We start from the raw sequence: 26,102 nt of genomic DNA, 5'->3' as shown, positions 1-26,102 counted from the left end.
CAAAACCCCCAAACAGACAAAAACCCTAACAATTCATCTCAAGTGTGTTTTGCAAAAATTACTAGGAGATGACAGATTAATGTAAGAAATGGCCCGCCCTTTGGGAAGTTTGAGGGTTACTGCTCTAGGTCACAAAGACACATGTGACTGGATGTGGCATTTGCTGTAGATTCTGATGTCTGGTTTCTAACACCACGATTACACTGTGTAATGGAGAGTTTGTTCTAGGGAAGCAATGGAGCAGTAGTATAGGGCGATCCTTGTGTAAGTATGAAAATTCACTAGAAAGGAATACTACTCTTTGGTGACTCCATCGGTTGTCCCTGGGTGCTGGTAGAAGGATGTTTGTAGAAGGGACTATCTTGGTCTTTTTTTTTTTTTTCATTTTTATTTCTCTTAAAAACAATGAGTTTAGCACACCTTTAATCCTAGGGTGGGTCCCGGGGTGGGTCCAGGGGTGGTTCCAGGGCAGGGAGATTTCTATGAATTTGAGGCCAGCTGGGTTTCTAAGTTCTAAGCCAGCCAGATCTAGACAGTGTTTCAGAAAGTGATGGTGGTGGTGGTGGTAGCAATACACAATGATAACAAGCTCATTAAAGTTAGATTAAACAATGTAAAACCTGGACAACTTAAATGGCTTCTAAGTAGGCAGTCTTGGACTGATAGAACGGCAGTTAGCCACCTTTGTTTAAGGAGCCTATGAGTTCATTGTTTTCAGTTTTACTTCCTGAGTTCTTTGAATTAACTTTTATATAAATTGTACAGGATGGTGCTTATCAAATGCTCAGGATGAAAGGACTCTGGCATTTTAACTATGCACCCAGTGAGACAGACGGGTGTGAGAAAGTTACTAATAAGTCCTGGAGTTGTCCCTACAACCTAAGAAGGATGATGAGCAAGAACATTGCCAGAGACTACTGGTTAAAAGCAATCATCAGTGCTTGGGAAAAAGCTGTTTCTTTCCATTTAAGCTGTACATGTGATCTTCCCCATGACATTGTGACAATGTGTTCTTTTGTAACTACTATAATGGGTTCTGACACTATTGTGGTACAGAGGGTTTCTCTGGCCCAGCTCTTCTCCTGTAGACCCGCCCACCACTTTCACAGTTTCATTCTCGACCACCATGATGATCACACAAACTGATTTCTTTCCCTTTTAATTATCTATGTGCGCATGCTCCTGTACAGGTAGAGGTACCTTTGGCGTCCAGGAGAGGGCGCTGGGTTTCCTGGAGTTCCCATTGCAAGGGGCTGTGAAATGCTTGATGCTGGTGCTGGGGACCTCTACAACATCAGTACCACTTAGCCGCTGGGCCATCTCTCCAGCCCCCGCAATTGGTTTTACAACTTAATCGAGATAAAGTTGGTACTAAGTAAACTGAAAACAAAGTAGACTCAAGGGAAGAGATAAAGGCATGGTTAGAAGTATTTATATTTTATAAATCACTGTGAAATGTATCAGCTGTAGAAGGAAACGTTAATATCAAGTGCTAAGGTCCATACGACTGCTGATGTTCTTTCTAAAGAGGTATCACATTTTATGTGTGTGAGTGTTTGACTGCATGCTTATCTGTATAGCACTTGCATGCTCGCCGCCTCAGAAGCCAGAAGAGGGCACCAGACCCCCTGGAATGGAAATAACAGGTTGTTACTTGCCCGCTACTTGGGTGCTGAGAAACAAACCCAGGTCCCTTGCGAGAGCCGAAAGTGCCTTTCCCTGCTGATCCAGTTCTCCAGGCCCCGAGGCTTTTTTTGGATGCTTTTTTTTTTTTCTGAGCTGCCCTTTCTTTTTTATGGCCTCTGCCATGTTCTCTTCCCCATGCTTCTCCAAGCTTCCAGAGCTTTTGGGGGTGGGAGTGGGGTTCTATCATCATGCCAGAATGAGAAGAATCTCTTCTGAATTTAAGACTTGTTTGTGGAATTTTACATGCTAATTCGTTAGTTTTCTTATGAATCCTTGTGGGTTTCCGACTTTTCTGCACAGGTGTGGATCATCTGGTGTGTGTGTGTGTGTGTGTGTGTGTGTGTAACCATCAATGCCAGCTCCTTTGAACTTCCTTAAAGAAAAGAAAAGGCTCTGGGTTTTACAGAGTGGTGCCTTTTTGGTTTGTTTTATCTGTAGACAGGGTCTTGCTCTGTCACCCAAGCTGGCTGTGAACCTCTGGGTTTAAGTGGCCCCTGGCTAAGCCTCCCACATGACTGGGCCTAGCAAGGCAATGCCACCACGCCTGGTTAGAGGGCTCCTCCTTTAGCGGCTTTCTTGCTGAGGCTGCTAGAAGAAAGCCCATTTCACTCTCTACTTTTTGCTTCCCCATTTTGATGCAGACGTTGGGAAAATCTGACTCAGGTTTCTAGAGTCTCATAAATTATGTAGAATGAGGTTGATGCAAAACACCACAAGGAAGAAAGTCAAACCTTAAGTGTGTCTGCGTTGCCTTTCAACAAAGAGATTAACATTGATTCCTTCCCAAACTAAACAAAAATAAACACGTAAAATATTTAAGTGGATCAATGTTCGTGTGGTTTGGAGCCTACAATTCTAAGACCTTTCCCATTTAACTGAGTATCTTTCTGCATAGAAAAAAAAAAAACGATGGCAGCTGACTTTCCTTTGTGCATACTTTTAATCTTAATTGTTTCCTATTATTAATTTAACACAGAATAAAATTTCTTCTAGCTAGCATTTTGTCTGTGCCGGTGTACAATATGTTTATAATCATAACAAATAGCAAAGTAATTTTATAATTGTTGTTGTTGTTGTTGTCACTAAAGGATAATGTCAGGGTCTGAGAAGACAGCTCAGCCAGTAAAGGGCCTTCTGAGTGAGTAGGAGGATCTAGGTTTGGACCCCCAGAATCTGTTAAACTCAAGCGACGCAGTTCACACTCAACCCAGTGCTGGCTGTGGGGCAGGCTGTGGTGGGGTTGGGTTAAAGATGCGGCGGATCGCATAGAAGGTTTCAAACTTGGTTGTAGCTATTATGAAACGAGTGAGGTGTGATTTGAAGAATTCTCTGAGGGAGACTGGAGCAGCACAGAGTATGTCGTGAATCACAAGAAGACTAGGATGCGCCCCAGCCGTGGAACGTCCGCTTGACATATACAGGACTCTGGATTTGATCCCCAGCACCACAAAAGAGCCATAAAGAGGATGGGACTGACTGAGGGCGGGAGACTCAGCACTTAATGGAAGAATCAGGAAAGGCGATACATGGCAGCTCACCTGATCCCTGTAGAGGTCAGGGTAGCCAATAATCCCAGGTAGAGAATCGAGTGCAAATGGTAGGTGGGTTCAGGAACACTGAATAGGTTTCTTGTGCTTGACACACTGTTGAGCATAGGTGGTAGACTCCTGAATGGTAAGGTTTGGAGGGGTGTGTGCATGCATGTGTGCATGCGTGTGTGTGTGTGTGTGCATGTGTGCTTGTAGGTGTGCATGGACTGGGTCATATTGTGGAGCACCTGGCTGCAGGCGTCCCAACCTTTATTGGAACTCTTCCCTCCCAGGGAGCTGCCAAAAACTTTCTGAAGTTAAGTAGGGGAAGGAGTGGGATGGAGGGAGGGACCCACTGAGAAAGTTGTGGACAGAGCCTAGGTGAAGTTTGCCTGGAACCCAAGGAAAAGCCAGCCTGCTCTGGGAGCTCTCATCTTCCCAGCCTGCTTGGGTACTCTTCACTCAGCTGCCAGAGGAGTCTGGTAAATGCATCTCCATCCTCTCCCACAGGACTTCCCGGATCTAATCCATGGCTGTACTGTTATCCTATCTTCTTACAGTCTCATCTACAAACCATGCTTCAATCACATCGGACTCATTGCTGGTCCAGACATACGCTGACCCCAAGGCCTTTGCTACTGCCATTCCTATGCTAAAGATGTTCCTTCCCAAAGCTCCTCATTTGCTTCAGCATGCTGCCCACTGAGGCCTTCCTCAGCCTACTTAAAAACACCTCCAGTTCACCTTCTAATGCTGAGCTCTTACCTTCCCCTATTCCCCCCTCAGCTCTCTTCACACACCTACGATACACAGTTGTCCCTTGGTACCTTCAAGAAGACTCCAGGTGCTTATATAAAGAGACACAGTATTTGCAGATACCCTTTGACACCCTCTTTTAGGCTTTGGGTCATGTCTACATTTCTGATTACACTCTTTACAACATCAAGACCAGACGAATAGGCTATATGGTTTTGTTTTTGATTAATGGCAGGAAAAGTCCCCACATGCTCAGGGCAGACGGCATTTTTTTCTGTTATTTTTGCTCTGTGGTTGGTTGAGATCACAGATGCAGAGCCCAGGGTGATCCAGGGCTGACTGGAATGTCCTTAAATCTTTGTTGTCTCCCTGGTGCAGCCCCACTGAGGTAAGGGTCCCTCACCCACCCTGCTCATCATGTACATCGCTGAGCTAACCCCACCGAGTGGAACTCAGTAAATATTTAATGGATGATTGCTCAGCCTAGCGTTTATTTTACGGTCTGAAAGTATCCACACTCTTCGAAGTGAATCTCATTCAGGATGGGTCTTCTCAACTCGGCCAAGCCTCTCTGGAAACAGCATCACGATACGCTTGGGATATGTCTTTTGTCTTTCAGTTTAAGTCTAAATCCGATCATGCTGGCAGTGATGATTGACCACCAAAGATGTACTCGGGTCTGACGCTCAGATAACAGGCCCAGGAATTAGCAGAGAAAGGCACAAGGACAGAATCAACTTGGAATTTCCAAAAACTACCCAGCCTCAGTGTTTGTGGCCTTTGCTAAGTGTTGCCAAGAAAGTAAAGCATTAGAATATCAAGACAAGGTTTTGACTCAGCAATGTGGGTCCCAAAAGCTGTAGTTGTGAACCACACTGCCTTGGCCCTCTTGTGTGCGAGCTTCGCTGGGATGCACTGTAGTCTTCTGTTTTGTACCTTTCATCGAAGGCTGTGGTTGGGTTCCCAGGACTTGCTCAAGGATGCCTTCCCAAGGCCCTTTTTCTAAGCCTCCTTCAGCGCAATGAGACTCAAATGTATCCTCCATCAGCATCACTAGGAAGCTCCAGGATTCCTACTTCAGGGGATCTGGCTCTCAGCATTTCAAGCCACCATCCAGGTCTCACTGATGTTACGGGTTGAGGGACCACACAAAACACCCATTGCTTCTTATAGCATACAATAATGAGAAAGGCTTTGCCTTCTACACAGAAATTAGAGTGTTTATGATGATGATAATGATGATGATGATGATGGTGGTGATGGTGGTGGTGATGGTGGTGGTGGTGATGGTGGTGGTGATGGTGGTGATGGTGATGGTGATGGTAGGTGGGTGATGGTGGTGGTGGTGGTGGTGATGATGGTAGTGGTGATGGTGGTGGTGGTGGTGATGATGGTGGTGGTGATGGTGGTGGTGGAGGGTGGAGGTGGTGATGCTGCTGGAGGTGATGGGTGGTGATGGTGGTGGTGATGGTGGTGGTGGTGATGGTGGTGGTGATGGTGGTGATGGTGATGGTGGTGGTGGTGGTGGTGGTGGTGGTGGTGGTGATGATGGTGGTGGTGATGGTGATGGTGGTGGTGATGGTGGTGGTGGTGGTAGTGGTGATGATGGTGGAGAAAGAGGAGGACTTTTTTACCTTGCTGATCAGGAGACTCACTCTATGGTCATGTTTGTCTCCCTTGCTTTTCAAGCTCTGTGTAAGTTTTCTTCATTTCTGATTCGCCTTCATTTCCTCGAGCCTTTCTTTGTTTTCTTGTGGCAGGCTACCCCTTTTTTATCGGGGCATCGGGATGGTCAAGTAACAATAACAAGTAACAATGGGGCTGACAGAGAGTCCTAGGGATGAGAGAGAGCTCTACATTTTATACCCATTGAAAACTGGCTGTGGCGTTACTCGCATGAGGAATCTCCATTCAGAAAGTTGGATGGCCATGCACTCGAGTGCTAAATCCAAGCAATCAAGGGCGTGCCATGACCTGCTGACTCTTACCGGTGCCTTTCGGGAGCGCCATGATCTGCTGATTTTTCCTGACGCCTTACAGGGGGGTGCACGGGGAGGGGAGCATGACCTGCTGATTCTTCCTGATGCCTTTCGGTAGTGCCATTTCCATTTCTGTCCACGTGTCTGGGCCTGAGTGGCTCAGAGATTCTGCGGCTGGGCTGAAAGGTCGCTGCAATGAAGCAGGGGGTGCCGTGAACAGTGCCTGGGGGAGGTCGGGGCTTCAGAATATTTTTGTGGGGATCTCATCTTTGGGCAGCCCCTGGGGTCATTGGTTTCCAGGATAATGCACAGGAAGTAGGGCTAGTATTTGTCTCATAGTGCAAGGTGTCATGCTGGTTGGTGTCTCTACCATGTTTTTGACTCACCCATGGATTTAGAATTACAGCAATGCCAGGCCTTGTTCCTTCTCTTTTAGCTCACTGTCCAAACGTCCAAATGAAATCAGGGGAAATGGTCATGGGTGCAGCACTCGATTCCAAAGAGGAACCCAGGAGTTTTCATGAAGGAATGCTCAACAAAGCTGCTCTAACTTGATTTTAGTGTTTAGAGATATTGAATGACGACAGAGAGGCCAATGTCGGACCTTGCAGAGCCCTTGGGCAAGGAAGGCTTGACCAAGGTGCAGAAATACAATTAAGGCCAGAAGCTAGATCAGAGCTGTCGCTGGGATTTCTTTGGGAAAGTGAAAATTTAAAAAGATACTGAAAAAATAAAATTGATGGGTTATACTTAGTTTTAGAAAAATGTGAGAGGAACATCGACTTGGAAGCTGAATGCCAACAGGAGGAAACACACACACACACACACACACACACACACAAACACACACACACACACACACACACAACAACACACACACACACACACACACACACACACACACACACACACACACACACACACACACACACAAACACACACACACACACACACACACACACACACACACACACACACACACACACACACACACACACACACACACACACACAAACACACACACACAAACACACACACACAAACACACACAAACACACACAACACACACACACACACACACACACACACACACACACACACACACACACAACACACAAACACACACACACAAACACACACACACACACACACACACACACACACGGAGAAATTTTCTTGCAACTAAAAGAGAAAAAAAATCAGGATGTAAATGGAAGGTTAAAATACGCTGAAAGTTGCATGAAGTGATTTGCATTCACACAAAGGAGTTGGAATCTTGAGGAAAATGTCAAATTAAATCCTGTATGGTCTGGTAATAGGAGCTGGCGTATCAAACTCCTTGCGCTGCTGCTTGAAGAGCTACTCTTCAGCTACTTACAACTGAAGCTTACAGAGACCCCTCCCCATTTATGCGCTGTAGCAACAAAATACTGTGTTCGTGAATACTGTATTCTCTTTTTTTTTTTTTTTTTTTTTTTTTTTTTCGAGCTGGGGACCGAACCCAGGGCCTTGTGCTTCCTAGGTAAGCGCTCTACCACTGAGCTAAATCCCCAGCCCCTACTGTATTCTCTTAACAGCATCTTAATTATTCCTTAATGGGCTTTTTATTTGTAATCTTATCTAAATCTGCTAGGAATTGTTTTACATTTATTTTTTTCCTGACTTTTTAAAATTAATTTGGTAGGCTAGCGTAGAGAGTGGCGGGTTTCTTCAGCTTCAAAGAGCTGTCTCGGATGAGTATGGACCAGCCCTCCTTAGCTCTCCGTGTGCTCCGTGCGTCTGCACCATGGACCCCTTCACCTTGGGTCTCATGCTCTGTGAGCTTAGCCGGTCCCATAAGGAAATGGAGTATCCATGCCATTCATTGTGTTTTCTCACACACAGATACGGTTTTCGGTATCCATTGCTGTTGTGATGTAGTAAAGACTGCCAGTGAACAGATACATTCTGAGGACGTTTTAGTGCCTCTGTAGGCGCGTGATAGGACCTGCTGCAGCCTCAGCAGGAGCAGCCACACTGAGGGACTTCAGTGTGACATGTGCGTATAGTTCTGTTGACGGCATGTAATTCTCACTGAGAGTAAGTTCTTAGTAGGTACTTCTCTTCCCCTCGAAAAGATGGCTGTGCCTTTGTCTTTGCTGGGGACGACTGTAATTTAATGCTTGCTGCTTTCTAACGTGCTAGTTTGACCGTTTCTTCAGGCCGCAGTCTTACTTAAAGCATTCATGTGTTGGAGCTTGCTTGTCTAATGGTTGGGTCACGACAAACATGACAATATCTGCTGTCTACAAGGCTTCAGAGAAGAACCAGCAGTAGTCCTGACTGCACCACGACTAGTCAGAACCAGTTGTAGCCCTTCTCACACTGGGGCTGCTCAGAACCAGCTGTGGTCCTACCTGCCCTGGGACTGCTCAGAACCAGCTGTGGTCGCACCTACCTGCCCTGGGACTGCTCAGAACCAGCTGTGGTCCCACCTGTTCTTGGGCTGCTCAGAACCAGCTGTGGTCCCACCTGCCCTGGGACTGCTCAGAACCAGCTGTGGTTGCACCTGCCCTGGGACTGCTCAGAACCACCTGTGGTCCCACCTGTTCTTGGGCTGGTCAGAACCAGCTGTGGTCCCACCTGCACTGAGACTGATCAGCCTTTCATAAATATACATCCCTTGTCAATTTCCAGAAGAACACTACCATTCCATAGCTCAGACTTTCTAAAACTTTGACTAAAGAGTTGCATGGCCTTTGAGAAGCAGCCGACAGATCCATTGCAGCGTATTCCTTTTGTGAATTGAATGCCATTGATTTCCTTATCCAGATGTGTGTGGTCCAGGGCCACCAGATCTGCCATTGGCATGGTCTGAAGCAAAGGATCTGCCAACACTATTAACAGGTCTTTTACACGTGTTTTCTTTTCTTTCCTTCCTTCTCTCTCTCTCTCTCTCTCTCTCTCTCTCTCTCTCTCTTTCTTTCTTTTCCTTCCTTTCTTTGTCCTTCCTTCCTTCCTTCTTTCCTTCTTCCTTTTTTTTTTTTTAAACCAAACCAAACCAAACCAACATCTCACTATACATCCCTGGCTGACTTGGAACTCAGCATGTAGACCAGGCTGATCCTGAATTCACACAGATCCGCTCTGTCCCCTGAGTGCTGGGATTGAAGGTGTACACCCCAGGCCCGGCAACAGGTGTTTTCTGAGTGTCATTCACCTTACGTTACGTTCTCTTGAGTTTGGATACTTCACATTGCACACTTCTTCCCACATGACTTCTTTGTAATGGAGAGGGCGTCTCTTGGCTTATGTTGGTTAGTTTTTGGGTCTCCTTCTGTCTTGGTCAGATTCTCATCTTTCTGTTCTTTACGATCGTAACCTTTTCTCAAAAGCATAGGCTGTTATCTTTGTAGGATATTCCTTAGTTGGGGTTCGATGTTGTCTTCTCATTTATGTACTTTTAAAGGCTTAGCACAAAAACCATGTTATGCTAAGTATACCCTAACTGGGCACATAGTATTAATTTGCCCATTAATCTGGTTAATTAACCCTTTGCTCTCTGGATAAGGTTGCATTTGCTAGGTTTCTCCATGCAAAAGTTAGTAGAGTACGATAAATCAGTACACAATTTATGAATGCCTCATAGGGGAATCTTTTGAGGCCACATAAGATCAGTGAACTCCCATTCTTCATAGTCATCATGCTTTGTGACATTACAATGTAACTCGAGCAAACATGGAAATAGTTTCTACAAGATCCATGGGGTTGGTTTTGTCCCAATGTGGTCAGCAGCTCGTCTGTGTGTGACTTCATGTTTGAATGTCTGCACATACCGGTTGCTGTTGACTCATTAACTTGGACATCATGCCAAAGGCCTGTAACTCATGTGTGGGGGAAGCATCATGGCTGTATGCATTTTCTCCTGTGCTCATTCATCCCAGCCACATGCAGTTAGGGAACTATGGGAGACCCCCTTGGCAGCTTCTTATTTGACCCTTTATGCTTTGGAGGTAAAGCTTTGTTGTACAGACAAGGTTGACCCTCAACTAATGGTTCCTGTATCTTAGCCTCCTGGGTACTCGTTTTATAGGTTACATAATGGCTTCATTTTGCCTGATATCAGGGATATTTTAAATAAGCAAGATCACCAACAAAACACATAATGAGAAAACTGTGACAAACTATTGTGACAAAGACCCACCCTTACTACTTCAGAGCGGACATGTTTTCTTCTTCTGCCAGGAAAGGGGAGTGTGGACAACTTGCGGCTTTGAGTGTGGTTGTGAAAGTGCGTCACGTGTTAATTTCAGGCTTACAAGTAAATTTTCGAAAAAAGCTGAATCAGCCAGTACAATCCACAAATGAGGATTGGATGCACATTGTTCTTGTTGGATTTTCACAAAATTCTTTTGGCATCCATTGAGCTCAGAAAATCCCGGTCCATTGAAGTGATTTCTCACTCTTTGCCAGTATTTTCTGATTATATTTTGTATACTCTGACTCTCAACTCTGAAGTCAGACATTTCTCTGTTCCTTATAGTAGAAAATGACTTTTAGATACCAAGAACTGTGTGATGGGTGGACCCATTCCTACAGCAGTATCCTCATGTCAGTCTTGTGTGCAACAATGTTGCAAATTAACATGGCTACATCCAAACATGTGCATGCACCTGTGTGTGTGCATCTGTCTGAGACCTGTCAGTCAACCTATTATATCTTTTATTTATCTGTTATAAATCACCTATCAATCAATCTGTTCTACCATATCTGCCTGTCAATCAATCAATCAATTGATCAATCATTTATCTATCATATCTATTCACCATCCGTCTATTATCATCTAATGTATCTCTCATTTTTGTATATATCTGCTCATCTAATTGGTTCATATGAGTACCTTAGTTCTAATCTAGTACTTATCTGTTTCTTCTTTCTACACTTCTAACTTCCTTTCCGGCAGTTAGTGTTCTGATTTCCATCCTTCTTAATGTAAGCATTAGCTCAGTTTCTATATGTAAAAAATACTCAGTGGTACCAGCCCAAGAATAGCCCTAAATCTTCTGGCTCCTTCAGGGCATTTGGGCAAAACACTAAGCCCCAGTCAGTGGATATGGAGGGTGAAAGGAAGACTTACGTATTGGAAGTCTAAACTTTGTCAGTTCTTCTTAAGTAACAACCAACTTTGGTTTTATTTATTTATCCAGTAAATTTTTAATGATATGAGAGAATGTTCATATATATATATGTGTATATATGTGTGTGTGTGTGTATATATATATATATATATATATATATATATATAATTTTTTCTTTCTTTTTACCCTTGAAGCTAAAGGACCATTTTTCAAACCAAATGTTTCTAAAAGACATTTAGATGCAGACATGGCTCAGTGGGTTGCAAGCATCTAAAGGTGGAAAGATGGCTCAGTGAGTTGCAAACGTACACAGCTCACGCGGAGGACTAACATTCGGTTCCCAGCCCCTGTGAAAACACGCGCCTATAGCTCCAGGTCCAGGGATCTTCCTACTGCTGGTCTCCAAGGGCACCTGCACTCATGAGCATAAACTCACACAAAGACATACACAATACACACAATCAAAAACAAACATATAAGATAAAAACAAATTTGAGATCACAAATATGACTTAAACTATCCTTGTGATACAAATATTATCAACCTGTGTTTTAAACCTCCCTCCTAAATGGTTTAGATTCAGTATTTCCTTTTAACATGCCAGCTAAACTGAACTAGAATCTTTGAGTGCTAGTAATCTTAACGTACCAACTTACAATATGATGTTTTAAGGTTTATAGGGAAGACTTGTGAAAGGTTTAGTTGTTTTTCTTTGGTGTGTTTATGTTAAAGGTCAAGTGTGCATTTTAATTTTCCCCCTAAAGTCTCAAAGCTCATAAACTTAGCTAAGACCTAGACATTCCATTTAACTACATTTTGAAATGATGTTTGCTAATGCTTTCTACTTCTGAAGTTTCAGATTGTGGTGAGTGGGAGGCTATGAATTAGAGTGTCAATAAAAGCTGACCAATCCTAACGGAGTGACCTTATTATGTTGTAATAAAAGAGATAAGTGTTTTCCAAGATTATATTTTCCATGGAGATACAACAGTTATTCAAATGTGTATCATTCATTCTGTAAAAATGAGAAATACAGAAGTTTGTAAGACACGAATGTTCTTTTATTCTCCTCGCAGCCTTCATCAGGGTTCCACAACTTAAGCCCTTAAGAATTTGGTATTAATGTTTTAAGACGTTCTCATTTGATCTACAGATGCATTCTTTTGGCTTGTTTAATTTTTACTTAAATATGACCATATGCACATAGTTAGTGTAGCTTGCTTTACTTATCAATATAATACCTTTTTTTCACAATTCTTTTGTGCTAGCATATATAGCTGTTTCATTTTTAATGATCACCTCATATTCAATTATATGGCTATACCATAATTTGTTTGAGCATTTCCCATTGATGGTTATTTAGATATCCCACATTTTAGTATTATAAATGATGTCATATGTGTAGCACATTCTGTTAAGTAAATACCTAGACCTACGAATGAGATTTTTCTTGAGAGGCTGCCTAGTGGGTGCTGAATCTCATCTCTGGGCTCTCATTCCCTCATGGCCTTTAGTTCTTCAATCCAAGGTACTTGGGGGTGCCTGACCTGGTGTTCTCATGCCTTGCCACACCTTTAACTATGAATATTTCGTTTCATAAGCAAGGCTCAAAGACCAGATGCCCAACATCATCTACCTGTCTGCTTTGGACATCTGCAGTGTGGGATCAAAGACGTGCCAACTCTGAAATGCATTGTGGGCTTAAGAGATGAGGACCCAAGTTCAGTCCCCTGCTTTCATTTTGAGTGATTCCCAACCCTAGTGACTTCAGCTCCAGGGCATCTATTGTACTTTTCTGGATTCCTAGAGCACCTAGATACACACCTATGCATACCTTAAAAACTCTCTCGCTACACACACACACACACACACACACACACACACACACACACACATACAAACACACACACACAAACATAAATAATAAATTGAATTTTAAAAAAGAAAAATGTCTCTTTTCTGGAAAGAGGTAGCTGGGAGAATTGGAAACTATAATGTAGGACTAACTCACAATTACTTTGTATAGTAAAGAAACTTTGGGGTCTTAACAAAAATGTGTTTTAGTTAATGAAAAAAGCGAATAATTAATTGAAACTTTTTTAAAATATAGGAATCATATGCTGAATAATGTTTATGAAGATGTTTGTATCTGAGTATGCTTTTAGATGCTATTACCTTCAACATTTGGTTTGGAGTTAGAAGAACCAGGATAATTTTAGGCATCATCAGAAGTGGGGTGGCGGGGTGCACACCTTTAGTCCCAACACTTGGCAGGCAAACGTGGTGGATGTCTGAGTTTGAGGCCAGCCTGGTCTACAGAGTGAATTCCTGGATGGCCAAGGTTACACAGAGAAACCATGTCTCAAGCCGCTCCACTCCCACAAAAAACAAACCCAACCAAAGCCAAACCCAGTCATCATCGCTTTCTGTTTTTACTTTGTTGCAGAGGTCACCAGAGAACTATTTTCAGTTCATTAAAGCACTAAGAGCCTCAGTTTTCTTTTGTTTTCCATCTCTCGTTTGTAACACTCATGTATCACTTCTGTCATTTTGTAGACCTACCAAGAGCAGCTGTCAGGATCTTAAGCAACATGACATTCCTTTTTGTGAGTCTGTCATACACAGCCGAGAGTGCCATTGTCACCGCTTTCATTACCTTCATCCCCAAGTTCATCGAGTCACAGTTTGGTATCCCAGCTTCCAATGCCAGCATCTACACTGGTAAGGCACTGCCGCTAGGGCTGCTCGTAAGCATGGCCGTTGTGTCCCTAGGTCATGGAGGGAGTGGTGATGGTCTAGCGTGCGCTGCCAGCTCCTGCTGCCCTCTACGGAGCTTGTGATGGGATGTGCTTTCCTTGATTCTGATCGTATTCATCTGATATATCCGTTATCTATGTTTGGAAAAGGGAGAATATTGGATGTTTATGGGGTTTTGTGGGTCTTGGTTACACAGAATGGAATAAGTGGTGAGGTTCAGATTTAGATCTGGATTGGTCTGCTTGTGGATTAGCATCTTAAAGTGCTAAGTGAGTAAGTTGGTGATTCAAAATCCGGAGCAGTCTCATGGTTTCAGGGTTTCCACCTGTAAACCTGAGTAGATTTCAGTTGAGTTCCTGAAGATGTATGACATTTAAGGAGATGCCTTGTGAACTTTATTTCAGTTGTTTTGTGTCCAGTCAAGCTGACTTTTTAGAAGTCTTTGATGTGTGTACTTGTAGAAAACTTCATGCTCAAACCTTATTTGATAGTAAATATGATACTTAGTAATGTGGGAAAACCAATTCTCCATTCTGGGAGAATTGCAATGTTGTGTAATATCACGACTACTCCCTTAGTGGTGATAGAAATGGCCAAGGACTCCATCCACAGAGAGCTTAATTTATCAATAGCGGATGATTAAATATTTTTGAATAATAGTAAGTTTTGAATAAGTAGTAAGTTTTCATATAGCTTGGTTTCCTACTCCTGCACTTAAACCCTGCATGCTTGAATTATCTAAAAATAAACAGAAAAAAATAAATCCTGTAAGAAGAGAAGGGTGTAGAAAGGCATCCAAATTGGTCCTGTGCTCCTGGTTATAAGCTGTTTAATAAATGCTGTTTGGCTGTGGCTGCTGTAACTTGCGAGTTAACATCTGTTTTGTTCTTCTTGCTTTTGAAAGTGCTTCCCTCTCTCGATGTGACATCCCCAGATCGTGTTTCAGCTTGGCTAACAGAAATCAAAGGCCCCTGTTTCTGGTTTAATTCTTACTTTGTTGACCAGTGATTCACGGAACCAAGAGCTTCTGGGACTGGATTCGAAGCTGAAGAACACTGCACGCATCGCCCAGACTAAGTTTCAATGTAGAGAGGTGTGACTAGGAAGGAGGTTCATAGCCAAGCGAATCTGGCGCTTGCCGTGTTGAGCAAAGTGCTGTGGGCCTGGTTACCACAGCCCTCCTTCCTCAACTAGGTCAGCTCTAAAACCCCCAGAGGAAGACTCAGGGCTTTATCTCCAAGTTGATTTGACTACGAAACTCAACCCTGTTTATCACTCATTGTGATAGGACACCGTTGTTGTTTATGTATTTATTGTTTGTGTACGTGTCAGCATTTCACTCCACTTATTCTGGAACTGATCTCACTACACAGCCCAGGATAGCCTGCAACTCGTGATCCTCCTGCCTCGGCCTCTATGTGTAGAGATTATGTATATGTATGGGAGCTGTTACATCTCACAGAAACTTGTCTTTCTGTTTTTTTCTTTCATAAAATGTGGGGATTCCGTCATGTGTGTCTGTATTTCAGGCACACTGGAAAGGGCAGAGCTGTCTGGGTCATCCCGTGGCCCTCCTGTGTACGGTTTTCACACCAGGGCTCCAGGGCAGTCTGCAGCTGTAGAGAATTGAATTTGGACCGATGGGGCCATCTCTTCAGTGAGGGTGGAGAAGAGGCTAGCTAGACAGTTCTGTGAGGTAAAATGGAGGAGAAAAGTTACAGTGTGGTCTAGAGGGTTGGGTATGGAGCCCCCAGCAGCAGGGTTGAGACACTTGTCTAAATGAGGCCAGCTCACAGAGGCTGTTTATACCTCCTCCATGACACAACTCCAGGACGAGGGAAGCCACGTGACCAAGTGCAGCTCCATTCTGGTCACAGCGCCCACCAGCGTCTGCCCTTTCTCATCTGTTTTAAAATACAGCTTGTGCGTTTCACAGTGTTCACAGTCTCCCATGCTTCCCCGTGGCTTTGGAAAGAGAAGGTACTTTCTCTTGATCATCTTCATTTGACTCATAGACCAGAAGCACATTCCAGAAATACTCCGGTTGGCCGAGAGCAGAGGTACTTTACTAAGTCACAGTGAGATTGAAAAGCAGAGTGTTTCTCTAAAGCTCTTCTCAGGCCTTTGCCTTGCTAAGGATCACTTTCCTCTTACCCTGTGGACACAGACTTTAATTTTTTGGAAGATTGAGGATTCCTCGTTGTTGTTGCTCTCTGAAGCCCTTCCTATAAATGTAAAGTGAAATGGAAAAATCATGAAATTTTCCTGGAAAAAAAATTGTTTTACAAGTGTTAATTTCTTTTTTCTTTCTTTTCTTTTCTGTTTCTTTTCTTCTTTTTCTCTTTTTGAGACTTATTTATCATGTCTGCAGTGTACTGCCTTCATGTATGCCTTCAGGCCAGAAGAGGGCACCAGATCCCATTACAGATGGTTGTGAGCCACCATGTGGTTGCTGGGAATTGAACTCAGGACCTCTGGGAGAGCAGCCAGTGCTCTTAATATGTAAGCCACCTCCCTAGCCTTAGTGTTAACTTCTTTTTTTAAAATGTATTTATTTATTTTATGTATATGGATGTACACTGTAGCTGTTTTCATGAACACTGGAAGAGGGCATCAGATCCCATTACAGATGGTTGTGAGCCACCACGTGGTAGCTGGGAATTGAACTCAGGACCTCTGGAAGAGTAGACCATGCTCTAAACCATCTCTCCAGTTCGAGTGTTAACTTCTTAACTAACAAATTTTTCAAAATTAAGTTATGCTTTCATAGTTGATTGATTGGACCCAGGGCATCACGTGTGGCGAAATGTCCTCCACCACTGAGCTACACCCCAGATTTAACACTTATTTTTGAAAATATTGGATAACTATCTCAACACGATTTCTTGTGATGTGTCATAGGGTTGAAAAATGCCCCAGACAGGTCCTGGAGACAAGTCTGTGAATACTGACTCATTTATATTGTCCCTCTATGTCAGCTTTGGACAGGGCTTTCTGCCTTGGACAGGACACAGAAACATAAAGACCTAAACAGGGCATCCCCTTGCTCAAAGTAAACTTTCTATGTTCATACTACAGAAAGAACACTGTGGGGTGATGGGTATTATATTTCACTTAATAAATGTACATAACATATATTTGGGCATATTACATTGTACCCCATATATAATTTTTGTTGATTAAAATTAAAGAATTAAAAGCAGACACCCCACTCAACCTCCACAGGCTGCTTCGATAAAAGATTTTGGCTCCAGAGATTATTTTGGTTGGCAAGATAATGGTGCTCGAGTTGTTTTCATGGCAAAATACAATTAGGCTATGTATGTATGTATGCATGTATGTATGTATGCATGCATGTATGTATGCGTTATGTGTGTATGTATGTATCTACCTATCAATCTAGCATCTATTTTTATCATGTATCCTCTATCTTTCTATCCATCTAATTTATTTATTATCATCATTTATCTAACAGTCAAAGTTGTCTATGTGGAGTCAGAGGAGTAAAGTGAGCAAGGCAGGCTGGGGGGGTTGGAAGGGGGTGAGATAAGGCTGGAGGGGGGTTGGGAGGGGATGAGATAAGGCTGGGGGTTGGGGAGGGATGAGATAAGGCTGGAGGGGGTGGGGAGGGATGAGATAAGGCTGGAGGGGGGTGGGGAGGGATGAGATAAGGCTGGAGGGGTGTTGGGAGGGGGATGAGATAAGACTGGAGGGGTTGGGGAGGGATGAGATAAGGCTGGAGGGGGTTGGGGAGGGATGAGATAAGGCTGGAGGGGTTGGGGAGGCATGAGATAAGGCTGGAGGGGTTGGGGAAGCATGAGATAAGGCTGGAGGGGGTTGGGGAGGGATGAGATAAGGCTGGAGGGGGTAGGGAGGGGATGAGATAAGGCTGGAGGGGGTGGGGAGGCATGAGATAAGACTGGAGGGGTTGGGGAAGCATGAGATAAGGCTGGAGGGGGTTGGGGAGGGATGAGATAAGGCTGGAGGGGTTGGGGAGGGATGAGATAAGGCTGGAGGGGTTAGGGAGGGATGAGATAAGGCTGGAGGGGGGTTTGGGGAGGGATGAGATAAGGCTGGAGGGGATTGGGAGAGGCTGAGATAAAACTGGAGGGGGGTGGGAAGGGATGAGATAAGACTGGAGGGGGTGGGGAGGGATGAGATAAGGTTGAGGGGTTGGGGGATGAGATAAGGCTGGAGTGGGTGGGGAGGGATGAGATAAGACTGGAGGGGGGGTTGGGGAGGGATGAGATAAGGCTGAGGGGGGTTGGGGAGGGATGAGATAAGACTGGAGGGGGTTGGGGAGGGATGAGATAAGGCTGGAGGGGATTGGGGGATGAGATAAGGCTGGAGGGGGGTTGGGAGGGGTGAGATAAGGCTGGAGGGGATTGGGGAGGGATGAGATAAGGCTGGAGGGGGGTTGGGAGGGATGAGATAAGGCTGGAGGGGGTTGGGGAGGGATGAGATAAGGCTGGGGGCGGTTGGGAGGAATGAGGGGTGGGAGGAATGAGATAAGGCTGGTTCTAGTAGGAAAAAAACGAGGAGGAAAGGAGAGTAGTTCCAGGGAAGGTTGGAAACAGAGGAGCCAGCCAGCCAGGCACATAGGCATGGGGCCTGACCTTTTTCTCAGGGAGCGTCAGCAGTACTTAAGTTCACTATGGTCACTCTGGCAGAGGTGATGACGTCAGTCCCTGGTGAGGATGTCATCATCAGGGACAGCGGTCTCTCCTGTGGGCCTCTGTCCAGATGCAGGATGATGCCCCAGGGCCTGCTTCCTAGGTACTCAGCCTCTTTGCTAACCCAGCCAGTGTCACATTACTTAAATAAAATATGGTGAGGTTGATATTTTGAGGGGAAGAATCACCAGTTGGACGCTATGACCTTTTAATAGTCTCTCCCCTTCTGTTTCCACATCACACGCATCCGCCACTTCCTGCCCCTGCCCTGAGAGCTCTTCCTTCTCTGTTATGCCCCCCTCTACTCTCATGACCCACACGTGGCACCTGCTGTGTACAAAGTGCTAAGCATTTTCAGTGGACAGCGTTGTTTAATCCATGTGATCGAAGCCTGTGCTGAGGGCACTGTTAACTATGGCCATTTTTCCAACGAAGGAAAGAGCATCCGGGAGGTTTAACTAGCTCGCTTAAAGGGGAGTAGATGTGAGAGCTGTGTGTTTCTCGGAGACTGTGATTATCATCCGCTGTGTTAACTGAAGCAGTGGAGAGGCACGTGCGACTGTCCTCCATTCTGACCACTCGGTTCTTCACTAGTCTGACATGTCCTGATGGTGCCCTACACCTGTCCCCTTCTGCAGGAGCCTGTGCTGCTGAACTGGGTCAGTGGCATTTGTCTTCAAAGCTCTGTGACCTTTCTGTGTCACCGGGGATCCTACCCTTAGGTGCAAATAGTGACAAACAGTTAAGACACAAAGGCTTGTTACAACAGCCATGGAAATTGTTTTGTCTCTCCAGTCTAGATTAATCAAATTCTCTTCTGTGGGAAAAGGACTAGGTGCCGATGGTTTTGTTTGTTTGTTTGTTTTTTTCTTTTTTTTAACTTTGCTATGCATCTTAGATGCAGGGCAGCATGCACCTGCACGGACTCGTGTCACGTTTCTGTGCGCATTTGTAGCCTCTCTAAAACCAGTTCTTTCATGTTATAAAGACAGCTGAAAATTCAGTTTTGTTGCAATTTTTATAAACATTGGCATATATTTTCTTTCTGACATCGATGCGGATGGCTCCAGACGCCTTCTCATTTCCAAGGCTAAGCAACGGCGTTGACTCGGAGATCTTTGCTGGCACCACAGAGAGAGCGCTGCATGCCAGAGAGAGCGCTGCATGCCAAGAGAGAGAAAAGGGGACAGTGCTCACAAACCTGCATCCTGTAGCAGCCACTCACGTCTGATCGCTAATGCCACTCTAGTCCTGTTGTGAGGAGTGTGTGCTGCCGGTATAAACGACAGTTATGAGACATTCATGACACCGAGATAAACTCATCTTTAATGCTCAAGAAAGCTTTATAAATTTAAATATTATTGTTCTTGTGTGTATGTGTGTGTATGCATATGTGCATGTGTTTGTGTGTGTGTATCTCTGTAATTGTGTGCATGTGTGTTTGGTGTGTATGTATGTGTATTTGTGTGTCTGTGTGTCTGTATATTTGTGTGTGTGTGTGTATGCATGCACACATGTGTCTCTCTGTGTGTTTGTATGTATATTTGTGTTTGTGTCTCTGTGTGTGCCTGTGTATGTGATTGTATGCATGTATGTATATGCATGCACGCATGTGTCCCTGTGTTCTGTGAATGTAATTGTATACATGTATATATGTGTGTGGATGTGTGTGTGGATGCACGTGTGTCTGTGTGTGTATATGTGTCTATGTGTGGGGGAGTATGTATATGTCTGTGGGTGTGCATGCATGCACTAATGTGTGTGTGTCTCTGTGCATGTGTGATTATGGAAGCACGAATGTCATGATCCACATGTGTGGAGGTTAGAGAACAACGCTTTAGAGCTGGTTCTTTCCTTCCATCTTCATGAGAATCTCAGGGGTCAAACTCAGGTCCATCCTGAATTAGGCATGTGTGGGAAGCACGTTTACCTGCTGAGCCGTCTCACAGGCATCAGGAGGGCTTTTGTAAAAGATTATAGTGGGAAATACTAGGATATTCATTTTCTTTACTTTCTCCTTAAATGAGGGAAGGCTTGCTTACTACACGGCAGATCACGTGACAGGTACTTAGCTGGTGCACAGATGATGACAGCTCAATATATGTTGTTTGCTAAACATGACCGAGGAGGCCGAAGTGGCATGCAGACATGGTCATGTTGAGTGGAGGAAAGAATGGTGACAGCTATAATCTATGTGTGCCCGGCAGCCTCTCCTACTGCCTAGTAAAAGACTGTTCCCAACTGTCCCCACTTGAACTGTCCCCACTGTCCCCACTGTCCCCACTGTCCCAACTGGCCCCACTTGAACTGTCCCCACTGTCCCCACTGTCTCAACTGTCCCCACTTGAAGCACCATTGCTGTCCTGCATGCAACATCTGGCAACCACCGTGTCCAAAAAGAGGTGTCCTGACTGAAATATTTTATATTTTTAAAATACTTGTTAAGTGGTGAAATATTTTACTTTTTCTATATCTTGTTGCTCCCCTAAATCCCTTCTATACATTAAGCCTCAACAACAGGGCTGTCCGTGCATCTTAGGAGGTGCCCGTATGGAGTGCTGGCAAACTAGCACAGGTAGCATTCATCGGCTGCATGACCGTGCAGCCGGCCCGGGGGAGGCAGTGTCGTGTCTCTGGAAATCCTGGAGAGAACTGATTGCCTTTTAAGGAGGAAGGGTTTGTCCAGGCTCCTGCTTTCAAAGGTCTCAGCTCTGGTGGGCTCATGGCTTATGTGTGGTGAGGCAGTACACATGTGGTGAGCTAACTGTGCTTGCCTATGAAGGCCAGGCAGCAAACAGAAAAACAGGAGCAGAATCGGGCCCCAAGGTCCCCTAAGGGACACACTGTTCCCAGCTTAATACCAGGCTTTGTGTCTTAAATATTCCTCCACCTCCCGCCAGTACCACAAACTAGGAACTGCACCTTCAACCTGTGAAAATCCAGGTAATATTCGAGATCCAAACCACTGCAGACGCGTTGATCTGCTCGGACTAGGAGACCTCTACCTCAGGGTTTATTTTGTAACATAGAAGACAACGGCGCGAGCTGGAACGGTCTCTTTAATTCTTTCTGCTGTAAAAATGTAGATGCGATAAATTTTCTAAGGCCGCCAGGTTAATAATTTGTGTACTATTTAGACACCCGCCCACCCATTTCTCAGAACAGTCTATTGCTACCACACAAGTGGGTTTATTATCTGATTCATCACTCTGGCCTGATGGCAATGCCAATACCTGCACACTGTGACTGTGACCAGCTTTTGTTTGTCAAGGGCAGTCCTGTGCCATCCGTAGACAGACCCTTCCGGATGCTGATAAACCCTCCAATTGTAAAACTGTGAGTTCCGTTCCCCAGGGTTTCTATAAACAAGCAAAAAAGATGACCTCATCCTGACACAGTTGGCGTATAGTACACTCTCAGGAAAACTTGCTTTGTCTTCTATTTCTAGTCTGTCACTTTTGTTATATTTAAATTCCCAGGAGAAGGTGTTTTCGGGTTTGCTAACTTCAAACGGTTGTACTTCTATATGTAGTGAATTCAAAGTTTTCGAGACCGAGTATCACCGTGTAACCCTTGGCCCTTTCATGGCCCAAGCGGGTCTCAAGCTGCTGGCAATCCTCTTGCCTCACCTCCTCAGTGACACAGCGCTGGCTCTAGTAGATGTTTTAAAAAACCACATCCCCAGCCAAGTAGGAAAGCAGCGCTTGCAAATTAAACTGTAAAAAGGGAGTGCTTTAATCCTCACGTGTGTGCCTGGGAAGGATCTAGGTCTCCGGGCATGCCTGAAGATAAGTTTTTAAATTTTGTTTTATGTGTATGGGTGCTTTGCCTGCATGTGTGTCTATGCACCACGTGTACCTGGTGCCCATGGATGCCAGACATGTGCCATCCTCTGAAACTGGTGTTAGACATGATTGTGAACCAGCCAATGAGTGCTGGGAACTCAACCAGGTTCTCCGGGAGAGCAGCTGGTGCTTTAAACCACTGAGCCATCCTCCCAGCTTAAAAAACAAACAAACAAACTTGACTGTTAGAGTAGAGCAGCAGATGCCGTTGGTGGTGGGAGACAAGGGGTCTGTGGACAGACGCACCTGCTTACAGTGGGTTATGGTTCTCTCCGTGTGTCTCTTTGATGGCTCCTCCTCAGGTCACCTGCTGTAGTCTCTGGGTGGTCAGGCTATCAAATTACCAATTAATTAATTAATTGTCGGTCTGTGTATACACTCCTCTCCCTTCATTACTAGATCTTGGAATCAAAGCGTACATGCTAGCAAATTCACACACTGACCGGGAAGTTAAAACGGTACTGCTATGGAAGCTCTTGGCTTTTATGCTTGATGCGCTCTCTCTGCTCAGCTTGCAGCCGCTCCTCTTTCTGAGTCTCCCATCGCCTCATCTTTGGGCGCCGAGTGTCCCTTTTGCATGACCCCAGTGATCTTCATGGTTTCTGGCGTTACAATGATGACTTTTGTTTTGTGTATTTCCAGCCCAACCTGGGGTCTGTTAGATGTCTTCAGGGAATGCTAGTGCCTCTTAAAGAACATGGTATTTGGAAACCACCATCTATCTGAACAGGAAGTCTGCTCATTGCTGTGAGGTTGCCTATATATATATGCAAAATCACAGGCACAGTGATATATATATATATATATATATATATATATATATATATATATATATGGTGTGGCTCAGATTTGAGAGTGCTCCTCATGGATTCAGTCCCCATATTGTATAAACTGAGTGTGACAGCCCATGCTTGCCATAGTATGCCTGCGATTTTGCAACAAAAGCAAAGTGATCTGAAGTTTAAGGTTGGCTTGGGACATATGAGACCTTATCTCAAAACAATAACAAATCCATGACATTTGCCTATCTAGTTTGAGGTTATGGATAGTGAATTATCTCATTTCCTTGATATTCGTGGTGATTAATGCTGTCAATTCAGAGAATCTAGAGTCAGGTAGGATTAACCTCTGGGCATGCTTGCAAGGGGCTCTCTAAGTTAGATTAATTGTGGAAGGAGTGCCCACCTTAATTTGGGTAGCACCATTCCTTGGCCTGCAATCCTGGACCAACAAAATGAGAAAGTAAGCCACCCGTGAGCCTTCATCTCTCGGTTGTAGAAATAATGTAGCCTCGAGCACCTGCCATGTGACTTCTGTACTCTCAGATTATGACCCAGAATAACCTCTTCCTTAAGTTGATATCATCAGTTATTCAACATAGCAGTGAGACAGTACACTATCGTATATTATATATATATGTATATATATATATACAGCTAACTAATAATAACTGTTTTAATTAATACAGTATTACATTGCACTGTCTTTCTTCCATAGTGGAAATCACATTCCCTAATGAATTTGACACATTCACTTTGCCCAAGTGTGTACTGACACCCACGTGTGCACATGTATGTAGCAGGTTGAGTGCCAACTCTCAGTATAATAAGCAAGTAAAACCAGAAGAAGCTTTTGGACTCCCAAGGTTCCTCTCCTTGCTCTCTTTCAAACTCATGGCCTCTTTTTTCACTAGGAATATATAATATTCCTAAGAATAAATGATCATTCGGTATAATGTCACTCATATGCATGTTCGTAGGCCTAGTCATTTGGTACTGGATAACCAGCTGTTGTGCTCTTCCCTGAGGGAGACTATTTTTTCCACAACTTTTTCCCAGCATTCCTTAGCTGCCTGCATTATCTCTAAGTTGTGCAGAGTTGAGGTCTCACGAGCTTTCCCTGTCCACGTTGGCATTCCTGTTGGTGTCACCCTTGCTAAGCAGTTGTGCTGGCGAGACTTTGTGGGTGCGGCATATGATGTTACTTCTGATTTTACAAGCTCATCCTGTCTTTTGGTTTACAAGCTCCCTGGTCTTTTGGCTCTTAAGATCTATCCGCCTCTTCTGCATTTAATGTTGCCTGAAGTCTAGGAATTGTTTTGTAGGTGTTTCGGTGGGACAGGGCATTTTGACTCTGCATTTTGATTGGTTGTGATTTTATGTAGTAGTCTCCATCTATTGTAAAGAGGAGTTTCCTTGACAAGGGGTTATAAGAACAAGTCTTTAGAAGTAGTTAGGAGTTATGCTGTTTTAGTGATGTAGGTTCTCCTCCCATTGCTTCATTAGCTCTGGGTAGTTGGTTAGGCTTCCAGAACCAGGAATGTTTTTCTCCTCGTGGAGCAGGTCTTAAGTCCAATTAGAGAGTTGTTGGTTACTGCCAGAGCATGCATGCCATCACTGCACCCTTTGGATTGTATCACACTGGCCATCGTCGTGGTTCACAGGGGTCATAGCTGGGTAGGACAGTTGCTTGCTTTCCTCCTTTGGAAGCTTGAACATACACTATTTTTTGATACTTGAGGTAGCATACCGAGTGCTGGGCTTCAGGATGGCATTTTCATGCATTCTTCACCTTGTTCTTACCCACCCTGCCCCCACTCTCTTTTCCCATTTTTCTATCCCCTCTTGCTGATCCCCCAAATGTCCTCCCCTTCTGCTTCTATTCTTTCTCTTCCCTTAGGGTTTCTTTCTGTGTTCTCATGGTCCCCTTTCTGCCTTCATCAAACACACACAGATTAGAGAAAAGGAGGTTGTAGAGGATAGAATGTAATATCGCAGTTATAGACAAGTCAATAAAGAAGCAGGTGTTCATCAAGCATTGATGGTCTACAGTGCTGGCCTTACAGGACTAAGGGCAAATTGTCCTCACTCCCATCTCGTCTGGACATCTCTCATTCAGAAGTGATATCTGCTAACACATAAAGACCATGTCGAAGGCTAACAAATACATTGGCTCTTAAGAGTAGACAAGAAATGCTTGTTACCCCACAGGCAGGAAGTACCGTCTTCTTTATATAAATAATAAAACACGGCAAGCCATTTTTAGAAAGTGAAGCAATGTTCTGCTGTAACCTGAACCAGGGCAGGCTGGACCACAGGAAAACCACTTTGCTGGCAGGCTCCGTTTCTGAGCATGCTGTTTTTTAGTTGTTGTTGTTGTTGTTGTTGTTGTGTTTATTCCATCAGCCAGGGGCAAAGCACAGAAGTCAGTAGCTATGTTACTTATAGATTCTTCAAGTTTTTATACTGAAAGTCCTCTCAGAACTCTATTTGCAGAAAGATGATGTGATTTGTTTGTGTTTTGACTTAAGTGACTTTTTGAAACACTATAGGTATAAATTTCTCTTGTAGGATACTTCGTATATATTTGTTTTATATAGAACAGTAGTAACATCCAATATGTTGCAGAAAACATACTGATTTAGACTCTCAACTGTGAGAAGCCGGTGTGAAGTCAGGTGCTTGTATCTTAGCTCCTGGGAGCTGAGGCAGGAGGCTGCCAAGTCCTAGGCCAGTTTGAGCCACACAGGCAAGTCTGTCACTGTCACTTTCCAGTCAGAACTACAACACTTCAGAGTTTATCTGTGGCATTATCCAGCTACTGACTGATGCCACTTTCTGTTTCATGCTCTGTAAACTGAACACATTGGAGAGTTGGTCCTGTGTTAGGATCATAGGTTCCTTCGTTCGTTTGCTTATTCTTGAGCATCAGAAAAATGGAACAGGAGAGATTTCAACTGAGTTCCATGCTGACTCAAACT

General features: G+C 44.3%; 1 protein-coding gene across 1 annotated transcript in view; it reads left to right on the top strand.

Annotated features, from left to right (window-relative positions):
- The window catches only part of Slco5a1 (solute carrier organic anion transporter family member 5A1), a 120,881-nt gene that overhangs the window by 56,304 nt on the left and 38,475 nt on the right, over window positions 1-26,102 (top strand). The window contains 1 exon segment of the mRNA XM_032906758.1: window positions 13,624-13,788. Coding sequence (XP_032762649.1) covers window positions 13,624-13,788 — 165 coding nt within the window.

Source organism: Rattus rattus, chromosome 1 (assembly GCF_011064425.1).
Source record: "Rattus rattus isolate New Zealand chromosome 1, Rrattus_CSIRO_v1, whole genome shotgun sequence".
Lineage (NCBI taxonomy): Eukaryota > Metazoa > Chordata > Mammalia > Rodentia > Muridae > Rattus > Rattus rattus.
This window is presented reverse-complemented; position numbering and strand designations above follow the sequence as displayed.